We start from the raw sequence: 14,575 nt of genomic DNA on the forward strand, positions 1-14,575 counted from the left end.
CCAGACACGTCCGAGGAAACTTCCGCAGGGAAAGAACTTGCGCATGGCAACCCCATTCTGGTACCACAAAAAATGGCTGGGATTGTCAATATTTTTCTGTAAAACGGGGGTGATTTGGAAAATCAGGAAATTTGCCCAGAACAAGCCCTAAAATGCCGGTAAGTGTGACTAGATAAGATCTCTGACATCTCCGCCTTGAGATTCAGTGCAAAACGGCGATGTTTGATGAGTATTTTGGGATATGCGAGATGTTTTCACCGAAGGTGTAGGTGGAACGTCAAGCTTCCCCGAAAAGCATGAATAATTCATGAAATTTCACCTTTTCATGGAAATTGATCAGTAAAACAGGTGAAGAAAGTGCCACAGAGGCTTTTCTGACACGTCTGGTTGAAATGTTGCAGGAGGAGCAGCAGCCGGGTGAGATTGAGAATGTGAGGGTGGTGATCCGAGTGCGCCCCATGGACAAGCTGGAAATGGACGCGGGGGCCAACAATATTGTGAAGGTGGACAAACTCAATCGATCCATCACGGTGACGAAGCCCAGCAGCAATTCCGGGGAGCCTCCGAAGGTTTACTACTTCGACAATGTCTACGGAGAAGAGTCAACACAGGTGAGTTTTCATCAATTACACCCTCTGATGGCAATCTGGAACGACTTCCGCATTACTCACTTTTTTCCCTCCTGTGCCTGTCCCAGAGACTCCACAGTAATCCAATTACATCCTCCGCTAATAGTCGCGGCATTAGGCAAATGAATCTGTCGCTGACACGCACTTTCTGGGATGATTTCACTGGGAATCGCAATGCCGAGATTGCTGGTCACATTACGCTAATTATGCTTTGCCATGTAGACTCACAATTTAGCGTATTTACCGGGAGTCCGGAGGAGAGGGGCTGAATTGTGACCAAGTATGCGTTTGTAGGACACGATCTCGCCAATTTAATTACAGCTGCAAAGCCCATTTGAGCTGCTGTTTTCCTAGAAATCACAGCTTTCGTATTCATTACAGAATTGGAATAACTCTTTTTTTTAAATTGGATATTCTCGGGATAATTTAGATGGTAAATTCTAGGCGTTTAAATCACCTATTAAAGCATTAAATTATCGCGTGAATTTTCTCCACAAGAAGCCTCAATCTTTAGAATACATTTACACAGTTTTGCTTTCGCTGCTTTTCTGCTGAATTTCTGGCCATTCCAGAGTTTACCTTGGGGTTTTAGCAGTAGAAAATCCCAATTACAATAAGCCTGAGATTGCCATCAGGTTGATAAGGCGGTTTTTCACGAACCTTCCACGAGAGACCATATAATTAATGTTGTAACACGTTTGTGTGCTTTCATTTTATTCAATTCTCATTTATTACACGGGATTCATACTACAAAATAATTACTTTAAAGAGTTCTAACATGAAAATTACATTTACTCTGGTCGGACACGTAGTTATTTCGTTAGATTTTCATCTTCATCACTTAAGCTGCTAACATGGTAATTTGATAAGTAGTAAATTCTTCATTACAATCTACGATTGATTCTTCTCTGCAGAGTAAAAAATACATAATAATAATTAAAATGGGGTCGATTCGATGGATAGAACAAAAAAAAGAGTTTATAAAATAATGATATAATTGAGATTTCTTCTTCTCCACCTTGAAAGATTAAATTCTTTCACCTTTTCGTATTCTTCTGATCAAAATTGATTGATTTGTACATTTAATCGTCTCGAAAGAATGCAAAATATTCAACTTACAATCTACTATTTGGTATTTTTTCTTGCGAAAAAAGTGTCTTATTTATGAAATAATCCTTGATTTATTTTCACAACAGGAGCCAAAATTGAAGGTGTCTTTATTTGGGCAAATTCCAGAAATAACTCTTCATTAAATTCAACTTTTGGAACACATTTTTATTCACACCTTCATTAAGAAAAAAAAATTGCCTCCTATCGCGGAATCAAGGGAAATTTGTGTGATAAATGGACGGAATTCCTGGACGTTTTTATCTTTGTTAATTCGATATAACAATTTTGCCTTACAATTTAACTTGTGCTCTCTACTTATATTGCTCATCTATATAAGATAAAATGCTTTAAAATCGTCAAAAGAATGTCTGTGATAGAAGATAAAAGGGAATGATATTCGCATATTTTGTCAAGATTCCGCAAGAAATATTCTCAGGAATGCTTCTACGGGGAAGATTCGAGGATGGGCGGTGATTATCGGGTGGATTTCTACTCCAAATACCCGCGAACGCCTTGTCGCATCGTTGCCAGGAGGTCCACGAGGAAGACCACTGCTGCAACCACGGCGACTGATCCAGCGGCGCAGAGTAGATCCATTCGCTGGGTGTTGGGGTGCCAATAGTTGCGATTCTTCGTCTCTGACCAGTCGCGCAGGAGGGCAGCGCCGCAGGCCACGAAGAGGATGGCTCCGATGAAGTTCAGGAGAGCCGCTGTCTTCCAGGTCATCCTGAGCGGGGGACAGCGGAAAAAGACACATGAATTCATGCAAATTTGCAAATTGTAGCCAAAATTGTGGGGTTTCCTTCACCACGGCGGCGATAAGTTGAAAATTATTCTCATTTCCTCTTATTACCGCAATTTTTTTTCACCATCAAATTATTATTCATGCTATAGTGATATTTTGAAGGTGTTTCCGCGAATTCACAAGACACAGTATTTCGCGGAAAATTCCAAGTAATGCAGATGATGTCTTATGAATTGGACTTCTGTTGAATTGTAGTCTTTGGATTTCATTTCAATGTTCTGCGCAGTACAGAGTATACTCTAAACAGAAACTATAATCCCATACTTTGTTGAGAGATAAGCAACTATATTGAAAACTATCATTTTCACGTCAGAGCGGATAAATAGTGGAATTTGTATCGTGAGAAAATTGAGTTGGAAAACCACATGAGACGATTGTAATTAAGTTGGAGATGGAAATAGACAACTTACGTGTCCTGGAAGACCTTCCCAAGCAGATAAGCTCCGCTGATGATGATGTACGCCCCGAAGGTGGCATAGCAGAGGGCGATGGTGCGCTGGGTGACGAATGTCCGGTAGTGGGTGTTGTTGGCGGGATCATCGAGCAATCCGATGCAGACGATTGCAAGTGCCTGAGATGGAGAGACAAGGCTCAATTGCGCGACCCCGTCAATTAGTCAGACATGATGTGGTTGAAACTGAGTGATTATAAACTGGGTGGAAGCCCATAAAGTGCCTGAGAAAATGACTTGGAATGTGTTTTTCTTTTTCCACTCTTAATTCTTGTAAGTTTGAGGATTTTCGTCTATTGACCTTCGTGCGTAACATGGCATGATTGTTGTGTTGTCTTGCTTGTTTGTGCTCTTGCAAAAGAACATGAACTTGTCCCTCGTGCTTGTGATACAACGCTAGAGGTCTCCATTCTTATCTGAACCACACTTATTCTTTGTTTTCCCACTCATTCACTCAACTTCTGACCAGTGTTAATTGAATTAACAGCAATTTCCACCCCACTGTATAAGTGTTATTACCTCTTCGAAAACCACAAGCTTTCGTAGTCTTTTTGTGCGGATATTTTAGCACTCTCCGTGTATAACTCCATTGAAGAAAATAAGTCACTTGAGCTGAGGTAATTTTTCATCTCGTCTCAGCCAAACAATTTTCTCAATTCAAGGCCAAAAATGCTGCTTATTTTATCTATGTTTTTTTTTCTCTCTTCCATTGTGATGAAACATTGACGGTTGTGAATCTTATAGAATTACATAAAATGTTTAACATTTTTTTCCCTCTATCGTGATTTTTTATTATTGCTATTTGCGCAATTAAATGCATCGCGGGATAGTTTTATATCTTGTAGGTGAAGAATAAGTGTTGTTATCAACTCATGTCACGGAGAGATCGTTTGTCTTTAGCCAAAAATTCTTCAATTGAGTCATAACAGCTAAAGTGCTTATTCAAATTGTTGCTAAATGTTTTTTGGGTGGTTCCATGTGAATTTAAGTGGAAATTAAGGTGAATTTCTCAGAAGTTGTTTTGCCATTTTTATTGCCTATTTTGGAGTATTTATCTTGCATCTTGTTAATGGATTGTATACACTTAGAATTACGCAGAGTGAAGGTTTTTTTCGGGAGGTTATTTTGCTCTCTTTCTTGATATCAAAAATCCTCGTGATTGTTCAGTTTTTTCCGTGAACAATCCTTATTGTGGAACACATCCAGGCTAAATGTTGGGAACTGTTGTGTTTGCTGAGAGAAGAAAGGTGTGTCCGTAACTAATATTTCATAATTTTTCCCGTGAATTTTCTTCGCTGTGTGAGTTCGAGACACACTTGATTATTTATTGAACTCTTGATTGATTCATTATGGCTTTCTTCATATCCTTCGCTTCTTCCTCTCTCCAACGATAGACGGGAAATTGATTGAAGGCTTCCCACAGTTTATGTATCTCATGCTGACCATTAGTCTTTGTTTCAAGTGAAAATTGGCGGGTTGGCGATGAGTGAGGGGGTGGAATGAATGTAAATGGTGGCACGCAATTCCATATTGTATTCCCTAATGAGCATTGACACTGAGGGTGAGCGAAGACAGACCATCGTTTTTGGGAATGAATTTTTATTTGTTCTGATGGGGTGGTGAGAAAATTCGGCAGGCATTTTGTGCTAAATGGCTAATTGATTGGTTCGCGACACACCCAGTCGGTTAATTCCAGTCGATCTGCTTGCTCTGTTCCACTTCACTTGTGGCCCAATTCGTGTGTTTGTGTTTGGGTCACTCGCGCGGACGGTGGTTGAGAGTGCAAGTTATGGTGGCGTGGCGTGCCAACGACAATGGAGTTGTGATTAATCCCTTGAGGGAGAAGGAGGTCTTTGTATGAGAAAATGCCTCCCATGTTGCGACTTGTGAAGAGTATGGACACAAGGAAAATCGATGAAAATTGATTTTTTCACCTGGGTTCGATGGTTATGGGCGGGAAAAGTGGGTTAAATGCTATAAAATTCCCTCCCCTTTTCATCCGTGAACTTTCCGTCTCTGTTTATGTTTTCATTCAATGCTAGAAGTGTGCAATCAAATGCACTTTATAATGTGCAATTCACACAATGCAGAAATGATAAAGAGGTGGGTGATATTTAGAATGTCAGTGAAAGTTTTACACTCATTGTAGCTTTTTTGCTCTGCTTTTTTTCCTTTGCACAGCATAAAAGACAAACGTGACTCATTTATCTGCAATTTGTTGATGCAAGAAGTGCATTAGTTTTTCTTGTCTTTCATCTTGATATGAAAGAGTTTTTAGGAAAGAGATTTGTAGGGAATTTCTTTTTTCCTCACCCATTGTTTTCGGTCATTGCGAAGAGTGAATAAAGCTATCGTGAATTCTTTGGGAAATTGTGAGTTAAGAGAATTGATGCTTCACACCATAATATATTATTTGTAGCGCTGAAAAGTGTGTGTGGCGATGGAGTGTTTAAAGAGCCTTAAATGAAAACACCGCCAAGTCAGTACAGTCAATAGGGAAGATGCACATTTTTATTGCATAAATTAGCATTAAACAGTAGTTAATGTATTCTCATATTCGAATGAGTGGAAGTTTTCGCAATTGTTTATGAATGATTCACATGATAAGATGTATTGAGAGCAATTTGTTACAATTTTACATGGACAGAGTATGACTTACCAATTCGACGAGCTTGAAGAGTGTCGGCCAGTATTTGTTGGCACCGCTCACGTAATTATTCTTGTAGGCTGAATCAACTCCTGTTCCTGTTTCGCCGGAATTTGCCATTTTCAGATGTGAAATTTCTGTATTTTTCGGGCGGGACAAAGAGATTTTCATGTAGAATAAGTGCAGAATAGGTAAAAAAAATGGGGAAGAGAAAAACACACGTCAATTAGTATATAGAGAAACAGATACAAACATAGTGGTTTTAATTGTATAATAAAATAAAATGCAAATATAAGGAATTATTGAGTTATTGAGAGAGTCTCATGAGAGAGCAGAAAATCATTGTCATGGGAATGTTACAAATAGAGTTTCTATTTTTTCCATCAATTTTTTCAAGTGTGTGAGGAATCTTGTTATCTTTTTCTTCACCAATATTTCAAACAACACCATTCATTAGTTATTTTGTTTGGTATATTATACGAAAAATGGGAAAAAATTACGTGAAGAATGAGATAAAAGTCTTATGTTAGACACGTGAAGAAGTAGGATGAATGTTTTTCTTCTGTGCTTCTGTGTGGCAAATTTCAATCGTCATTTAATCCTATTGAGAGAGGATTTTTCAAGCACTACTAAATGCTGTCCTTTCATTCTCTTTTTGCCATTCGATGTGGTTAGTCGGAGGAGGAGGAGAAGAATAAGACCATCATGCCAATTTGATTAATCAATTGAAGCACACTCAATTTAAATTGACTTTGAAATTTGGTTATATACCTATATTCATTGTTGGACTTGAGAAATTATTGTTTTGCAAGAGATTCAGAGTGTTCTCAACTATTATATGCCTTGGTGGAGGGCAAGTGTTTGATTTGAATTTGCGTTTTTCGCTACGCTAGAAGATTTTCTTCAGTGCTTGTGCGACTGATTTTCTCACTGGGCGGAGAGAGGGAAGAAAAAAAAACATGGAAAAATAAGAAAAAAAAATCATCAGAAAGAATTGTAGTATCGTCTTGTCATGGGAGTATTGGAATATGTGCAAATGTGGTGATGTTTTATTTTTTTTTCGAGAAATATTGTGTCTCAAAGCTAAAAATATGCACAAACAATTCTCTATTTCATCCAGATACATGACGTGTATTTTACCGAATATGTCTCTATCTTATGTTTATTTCTGCAATTACAGTGAGGAGCGTAATTTATGTGGCTACATAAGATTGGCCGTGAACTGAGTCAAAATTAGAGAATTCAATTGTACTTTGAAGGTTATTGTAAGAAAAAGCGTAGGTCACTTTTAATCTGGAGCTTCTTTTGACAGCTTTAAAGTTATTTTAGTTACTTGAATAACCTAAAGTATTGTGAGCAAATTTCAGTTTACAAAACTTGTGTGGTTTTTGTGGGAAAAGTGTTTTCAAAGTTTCTGATCAATTGATGAAATATGTTTCCTTAGCAATCAAAGAATTGAATGTGCAGCATTCAGATTGCAACACACTTTAGCTTCTCACTGTAACGAGTTTCTCTGCACTTTATGTTAGAGCTGCATATTTTCTTATGTGTAGTTTTGCCACTGTTGATTCACTTGAAAATATGCCAGCATAATTTCATGTGTTTGTGCTCGTTTGCTTCGATATATATATATTGGTCACATCACGAGCTGAGAGTGTTTTAAATAACCGCAAGTACGAATGATATTGCAAAAGGGAGAGACGAAGAAGAAGAAGACGATTTTTATTCACTCAATCTCTCTCACTTCTGTTTACTGCAAGTCCACTGGTGAACGCATGAATGTAACAAGTGGCGAATTGGGTGGAGAAGGTGGTGTAAAAATGGCTTGTTTATTGTTTAGTAAGATGGGCTGTTTAAAGAGTTTTTAGTGTACAAAATGCTTAACACTTTGTTTTGCTCTCGCGTGGTCTCATCTGAATACATAACGTTTGTGCATGTTTTGTGAGGCCGTGAAGGAGAAAATGACAATTGAAGAGAGAATCACACCCGTTTACCCAAGCAACGCCCATCCAATGTGTCACAGAGGAGAGGCAAAAGTGTGTGCGCTCACGAAGTCATCGACTGTTGGAATTCTGGTGGGATGGATTGAATGGGAGACCCTCAGAGACTGAGAGATTGGGAATCAATGGGGATTATAATGCATTTTGCAAGAGATGAGAATCCATTTAGGGTTTCGACACACAAAAACATAATATTCGCTTCTTTCGTGGCAGAAAAGAGGCGCGCGCACACACTTATCAATATATAAAAAACTTGCTTTCTGTCGCTGAGAAAGTTCACGATGTGGCGAAGAATCTTTGGAGTCTTTTGAGAATGAACCGAACAGTGCGAAAGAGCGAAGAATCCAATGTGAGAATGGATGGAGAAGAGGAGAACGTGGCGGGAAAAGAGAAGTTGAAACACGCCTGAGATTTTTTGGGACTGAGATTATCACGGACTTCACAATAAAACTACCTGCTTTGGACCTGACTTGCTAACTCTCTTGTGTATTCCACTTAATGATTTTTGGCGTTCCAATGCTTTTTTTAAATGTTCTCAAATGTGATGCGTTGTTTTGGTTTTTCTTCTTATAGGTTCGCAACCCAAGTGGAAAGTTTTGGACTTTTGTCCACCCTCACTGGACAACAAGGCGCACTCTTCGTCTTTGTCCCTGCCTTTTGCGCGGTGTTTTGCATGAAATAGTGACGAATGGGTGGTGAAAAATGTGTGGTGAATGTTTGATATTAGGGCGGGAAAGGGTTTTGCATAGAATATTCACTGATGGAAACACACCGAAAAGTCACAAAAGAGAGCTTGGGCGACTCCTCCTCGTGTTAAAGAGACAAACAACTGTGTGGCAACTGTTGGACACGGTATCCAAGAGGGAACTGGCGGGTTTCGCTGTTTGGCGCTATTTAATGTTTCGATGGCTCAACTTCTCGTATATGGCTTTATGTGTTTGTTGGGCTTGTAGTTTGTGAGAATGAACACACTGAGAGAGGTAATCGCTATGCTGTGTGTTGAGCGCGGTGTTCGCGTTGAGCGTGAGTGCGAGGGAGATGGGTTGGCGCTCAACATAAAATATGTGTAGAATTGAGGTGTAGGAAAAAAGAGTGCTTCACTTTACACGTAGTGTAGAGAATATGATCGGAAGAGAGTGTGGACAAGAAGGTGAGAGGGAATGAGTGAGAAAATGCCCAACCAGAGTCCAACATGCAAGAGGTTTTGGGTGTTTTATGCTCCGCAACCGGGCGTGTTTGTGTGTGTGAGTGAGTTTGTTTTGCTGGTGTTTTAAATGGGTATGATTTCATGTGGCAAACTTATGCTGCATCGAAAAGACAGGTTTTTCACAATTCTGCTTGTGATCCCAAGTTGGGCTTTGGCTTCGTTCGTTGGTCTTGGCAATTTCACCTCTATCAAGTCACACATCTCTTTCTCACTATATATAAGAAACTTTCCTCGGAGATTATTATTATTCCTCTTTTTTATACCAGAGAGTCAACCGAGCCCACGAGAATCCAATGTGAATGTGTGGTTGATTTTGGCGTGTCTCACTGTAGTTGGCCATCTACTGCAACGGGAGATGCCATCGTATAAATCGTGACGTAGTTGTTTAGCTTTAGTTGCTTGGCGACTTGGACTTTCTTCTGGTTGACCTCTTCAAGTGACATGCAATGCGTGGTGCGCGCAGAATTCCATGTGGTCACAGAGAGAGAGAAGAGGAGAAATTGCGCGGGAAACCGTTTGCTGCAACTGCACTTTTAATCATCTTTTTACTATCGTTTTTTTAGGCGTGTAATTATTTGTCGCAATCGTAGAATTATGGTGACAGAGAATAGCCATTGAGGAGGATTGTCTCACGTGGGTGATTTATAGAAAGGAAGTTCTATGTAGATAAATTTACCGTTTACAGTGACTTTTATGTGGACGTGTTACACTATGTCCAATTGGTGAGAAAAGCATTTGGACAGAAACGTGAGGGTGGAGTTAGTGGAAGTATTAAAAAGCATCAGAGCTGAATGTTATGTTGCACGGTCAATTTTCTAGATATTCTTTAGCTGAAATGTATTTAAAATCTTTTTGGTCATCATAAGAAGGTGTTTTAGAAACAAATTCTTGGAAGATCTGTTCGATGACGAATTAAATCTTCCAACTAATTGGATATCAACTCTGGCAATGGTCGTTTTGAATGAATGAATTCGTCAACATTGAACAACAGAATACACATTAAACTGTGAAATATATAAATGATTATTGTATTCAATATTTTATGATTTCACACTTTTTGAGCGAAAAAATCCTCTAAAGAATTTATAAACAGTCTTGAATATGACATGAAGAAGAAGAAAAAAAAACACAACAAGACTTGGATTGATTTGAGTTGGTGTCGCGCTATAAAATGGTTTTTATTTACACACAAGAAACAACTGAAGTTACAGAATTAGGGGGAGAAATATTATAAATTCACAATGAAAGGCACTCAGAGCGTGGTAATCATGAAATTGTCCTAACGTCATCAATGAGCATGTGTTTATTTTCCTTTTTGCGCGCTGGGAAATGTAGTGCGTTGATGTGTAGTGTAAAGATAAGAATTCAAGCGCTTCACGGTTGGATGGGAAATTTTTAGTCTTTTCTAGGGTGTGTTTTTTTTTCTCTTGTCACGCTCTTGTGAGAACCGAAAAAGTTTGTTTCTCTGCAGTGTGTGTGTGTGCTATGGAGGCTAGAAAATTATAATCTATTTGGTGGATGACAATTCTGCGCTGAGCTCCCCAAAATATGGGTCAATTTTGTTTTGGTTTTGCAGGCAATGCCTCGGTGTTTTTTCGCTTTGAACGAGGGGGGAAACTACAAACGCACACGGCACAAAGAGGTGGAGAAAAGAAAGAAAACTACCGACTAAATTACCCATTGTATGTACATAATTTTGCTCACGTGAAGCGTGATTTGCTGCCATGGGTGGAGTTTTTGTTACAATAATATATGGGTGGAGGGCATATTTTTGGGGCTCCTTAGAGGGAACTTGGTGGGACTGAAGACAGCCGGAGAGAGACAAAATTGATGGGATGTTGTATGGAATTGTGGGAGGAAATTGTTAATTAAATGTTCTGTCATTCCATCACTTCATCTTGCTGTACAAGATAATGGATTATGGAGCCTATGATGGTGTCATCTTGGAAATCATCTCAATAGAGACGGTCAAGAAAATTCTTGTGGAGAAATTTATATGGCTCTCAGAGTTCACAATGTCAGGTCATTTGGAGTCTCTCGCGCGATCACCAGTGTGGGATCTTGCGTGATTCACAGCAATTTGCTGAAGAAGTGTATAAAATGCATGATATGATTGGAGTTGAGAATTCCGTAAACTTGCCAGAGTGCTTTTAAAGACTTCCTCTGTGGAAGTTTTTTACTTGGGGAAATTTGTCAAGGATGAGGACAAGTTGTGTAAATGAGAATTTTTTGATATTGTAATAATTTGATGGAAAATCCGCCACTGATCGCCGGATGGATTTTGTGGCGCGATCATGGCAATAAAATGTGGGCATCAAATTGTGCGTGGAGAAGTGTCTAATTCAATAATTTACTCCAATTGATTGTATCAATTAAAAAAGACAAATGTCTCACCAAACACAACAATTAGTTATCTTCGAGTTTGTGCGTCAGGAAAATCCCCAAAAAATGCCTAGTTGTTTCAGTTTCTTCTACAAACGTGGCTTGCTGATCAGCATTGTAATGTTTCGCATATTCTTCTTGCAGATTGATCTGTATGTGGACACAGCTCGGCCCATTGTGGACAAGGTTCTTGAGGGCTACAATGGTACGATCCTGGCCTATGGACAGACGGGAACGGGCAAGACCTACACGATGTCTGGCAATCCGTCTTCGCCACAGACAAAGGGCATCATCCCCAATACCTTTGCCCACATCTTTGGGCACATTGCGAAGGCGAGGGAGAATCAGAAGTTCCTCGTGCGCGTGAGCTATATGGAGATCTACAACGAGGAGGTGCGTGATTTGCTGGGCAAGCAGCTGAATAAGAGTCTGGAGGTGAAGGAACGCTCGGACATTGGGGTCTTTGTGAAAGATCTGAGTGGCTATGTTGTCCACAATGCGGACGATTTGGAGAATATAATGAAATTGGGCAACAAGAATCGCGCTGTTGGTGCCACGAAGATGAACACGGAATCGTCACGATCGCACGCAATTTTCTCCATCACAGTGGAATCCAGTGAGACTGATGACAATGGCGAGCAACACGTGAAAATGGGCAAATTACAGTTGGTTGATTTAGCTGTGAGTACGACAAATATAATAAGAAATATATTGTCAACTTATTTACACAAGTCTGGGGCGGCGGCGGCAAAGGGGGGAGGAATGCCTTTTTGTCTGCATGAGTGTTACCGAGTGTTAAAGAGTGCCTCTTTGAGCGCGGTTCAGAGGAGATGAGCATGGGAGGGAGAAAATACAAGTGAAATAGTCATCAAACAGAAGGAGGAAGACAGAGAATTTATTGTTGTCGTTTTTGCGCTATATTACATGGTAGCCTTGTGCATGAAAATGATTTTTGCGCAATTTGTGATGGAATGCTAATCATATGGCTTTTTTGTTTTTTTCCCACACCGTCTTTTGCAGGGCTCAGAGCGTCAAAACAAGACGCAAGCCACTGGGGTGCGTCTCAAGGAGGCTACCAAGATCAACCTGTCCCTGTCGGTTCTGGGAAATGTGATAAGTGCCCTGGTGGATGGCAAGAGTACACACATTCCGTACAGAAATTCCAAGTTGACACGACTACTGCAAGACTCCCTGGGAGGCAATTCCAAGACGGTGATGTGCGCCAGCATCAGTCCGGCGGACAGTAACTATGTAGAGACAATATCAACCTTGAGATATGCCGGACGGGCGAAGAACATACAGAATCGCACGCATGTCAATGACGAGCCCAAAGATGCCCTCCTCAGGCACTTTCAGGAGGAGATTGCGGAGCTCAAGAGGCAACTGGAGGAGGGTGTGTTTGAGATTAACTCATCGGAGGATGGCGATGAGGAGGGTGAGGAGAATGATGTGCCCGAGGATGATGATGAGGAGAATCTCAAGAGGAAGAAGAAGTCCAAGGGAAGTCGAAAGTTGCAGGATGACGAGAAGGAGAAGGAGAAGAGTGACGCTGAGAAGGAATTGCTGGAGAAGAAGGCGCTGGAGAGTGAGCAGGAATTGAACAAGGCCAAGTCTGAGCAGGATCAGTTGAGGGCGAAGCTGCAATCGCTGGAGAACAAGATTCTGGTCGGTGGGGAGAATCTGCTGGAGAAGGCGAACGAGCAGGAGAAGCTGCTGGAGCAGTATCTCGATGAGCTGGAGATGCGCACGAAGAGCGAGCAGGAGCTGAAGGAGTCGCTGCAGAAGAAGGAGGCTGAGAGGATTGACATTGAGGAGAGGTACTCGTCGCTACAGGAGGAGTGTGTGGGCAAGACAAAGAAGCTGCAGCGTGTTATGCAGATGCTGATGAGTGTGAAGTCTGAGCTGGCGGATCAGCAGCAGGAGCAGCAGCGCGAAAAGGAGGGCATCTACGAGAGCATCAGGAGTTTGTCCAGGGAGTTGGCTCTGTGCGAACTCGTGCTGAATTCCTACATCCCCAAGGAGTATCAGACGATGATTGAGCGCTTCACGCACTGGAATGAAGACATTGGGGAGTGGCAGCTGAAGTGCGTGGCCTACACGGGGAACAACATGCGGAAGAATCTGCCCGAGCCCAGAAACTCCAACAAAGAGGTGAGTCGAATTACATTTTTTTTGTGTTTTGTTAGAACAAGGTCTACTTATGACAAATTGTATCAATCTCTTTTTCTCTCTTCTCCGCAACTTGCACAGCCGGACTTTGTGGACCTCTCGCATGTGTACCTCAGCTACAATACCGACAATGTGTCAGATCCCATACGCAGCAAGACGAGTCGACCTCGCACTTCCGGCGTGCCCAGACCAACGACCACCAGACGCTACGTGTAGATGCTCACGCAACGCCTTCAGTCACTTTGGGAGAATCCCTGATTAGAGTTCTCTGTTTACTTGCTGCTCTCATTCAATGTTTCACACTGCTTCTACGTGCATTTTGGTATCACCCAACACTGTTGTGTGTTAATTCTCTCAGTCTCTTTGTGGTCTGAATGATGCATTTTCTGTCGAGCTTCTCAGTAGCTAAAAGCACCTCACATTAATGTTTCTATTGACTGTTCCTGTTTTGCCACACGAACGATCCCTTTTTTTGTTTACGGAGTTACAGTGAAGATATTTCTATTTGTGAGTGATTTAGGAGAAATTTATCCATCAAAATGATACGATTGACATGTTTCTCTGTAGTATTTTCGGTTGTGATTGTCACTTTTCCATTTAGAAATTTATTATTATGATGATTGAAGAGCAATTTGACTTTGCAAAGTAATCATTCTACAAAGAAATTGTACTTAAAATAATGTGTATTTCCTAGAGATCACTCTGTGTGAATTGATAGATTTTATTAGGAAGTAGAAAAAAGAAAGAAAGAAGAACTGCTTGAGTTTATATCACTCACTCTTGGTAGACGTTTATAAGTGAATTATGAATATTGTCCTTATTGATATGATTAATGCTAGTCCTCAATATTTCTAATAACTATATTATATTTAATATTTATTAATACCCTCCCCTTCTCAATGACCTGTGCAAAAAAAGTAAACCAAATCTTACAATTACTAGTTACGAATTTAATACCTTATCCAAATACTAGAATTTTTTTTTAGAAACAAGAGTCAGAAAAAGAGTATTGAACAAAGTAATGTGAATTTGTAGTCAAAAAGAATGAAATGTGCAATTGAAAAAAAAAATACCCCGCTTGTATAGCTAAAATATGTATAATAATCAAATATCCACAGCTTAACTAAAAGAAAACAAGAAGAAACACAAAGATAAAATGTCGACAAAGTATGAGA

The 14,575-nt window shown here is 40.2% G+C and overlaps 3 protein-coding genes across 7 annotated transcripts in view; 1 reads left to right on the forward strand and 2 right to left on the reverse strand.

The window, feature by feature from the left end:
• LOC132264934 (large ribosomal subunit protein eL33) overlaps window positions 1–14,575 on the reverse strand; it is a 69,501-nt gene that overhangs the window by 4,341 nt on the left and 50,585 nt on the right. The window lies entirely within an intron of this gene.
• LOC132264926 (kinesin-like protein KIF3A) lies at window positions 59–14,557 on the forward strand. 2 transcript variants are annotated; one of them, XM_059765266.1, is made up of 5 exons: window positions 59–158; window positions 402–611; window positions 11,376–11,912; window positions 12,252–13,382; window positions 13,482–14,557. In XM_059765266.1, exons 1-5 carry the CDS (start codon window positions 153–155, stop codon window positions 13,614–13,616), a joined length of 2,019 nt encoding a protein of 672 aa, XP_059621249.1. In that variant the 5' UTR covers window positions 59–152; the 3' UTR covers window positions 13,617–14,557. The 2 variants fall into 2 exon arrangements, with proteins under 2 accessions (XP_059621249.1, XP_059621248.1); XM_059765265.1 differs by lacking the exon at window positions 59–158 and having other exon boundaries at window positions 393–611.
• LOC132264933 (uncharacterized) lies at window positions 1,311–8,546 on the reverse strand. 4 transcript variants are annotated; one of them, XM_059765279.1, is made up of 5 exons: window positions 8,415–8,544; window positions 6,414–6,572; window positions 5,655–5,779; window positions 2,955–3,115; window positions 1,311–2,466 (listed from the first exon to the last, which is right to left on the reverse strand). In XM_059765279.1, exons 2-5 carry the CDS (start codon window positions 6,421–6,423, stop codon window positions 2,229–2,231), a joined length of 534 nt encoding a protein of 177 aa, XP_059621262.1. In that variant the 5' UTR covers window positions 6,424–6,572; window positions 8,415–8,544; the 3' UTR covers window positions 1,311–2,228. The 4 variants fall into 4 exon arrangements, with proteins under 4 accessions (XP_059621262.1, XP_059621263.1, XP_059621261.1 ...); XM_059765280.1 differs by lacking the exon at window positions 6,414–6,572 and having other exon boundaries at window positions 8,415–8,546; XM_059765278.1 differs by lacking the exon at window positions 8,415–8,544 and having other exon boundaries at window positions 6,414–6,924.

This window comes from Phlebotomus argentipes, unplaced genomic scaffold, assembly GCF_947086385.1.
Source record: "Phlebotomus argentipes unplaced genomic scaffold, Phlebotomus argentipes genome assembly contig_2, whole genome shotgun sequence".
Taxonomy (NCBI): domain Eukaryota; kingdom Metazoa; phylum Arthropoda; class Insecta; order Diptera; family Psychodidae; genus Phlebotomus; species Phlebotomus argentipes.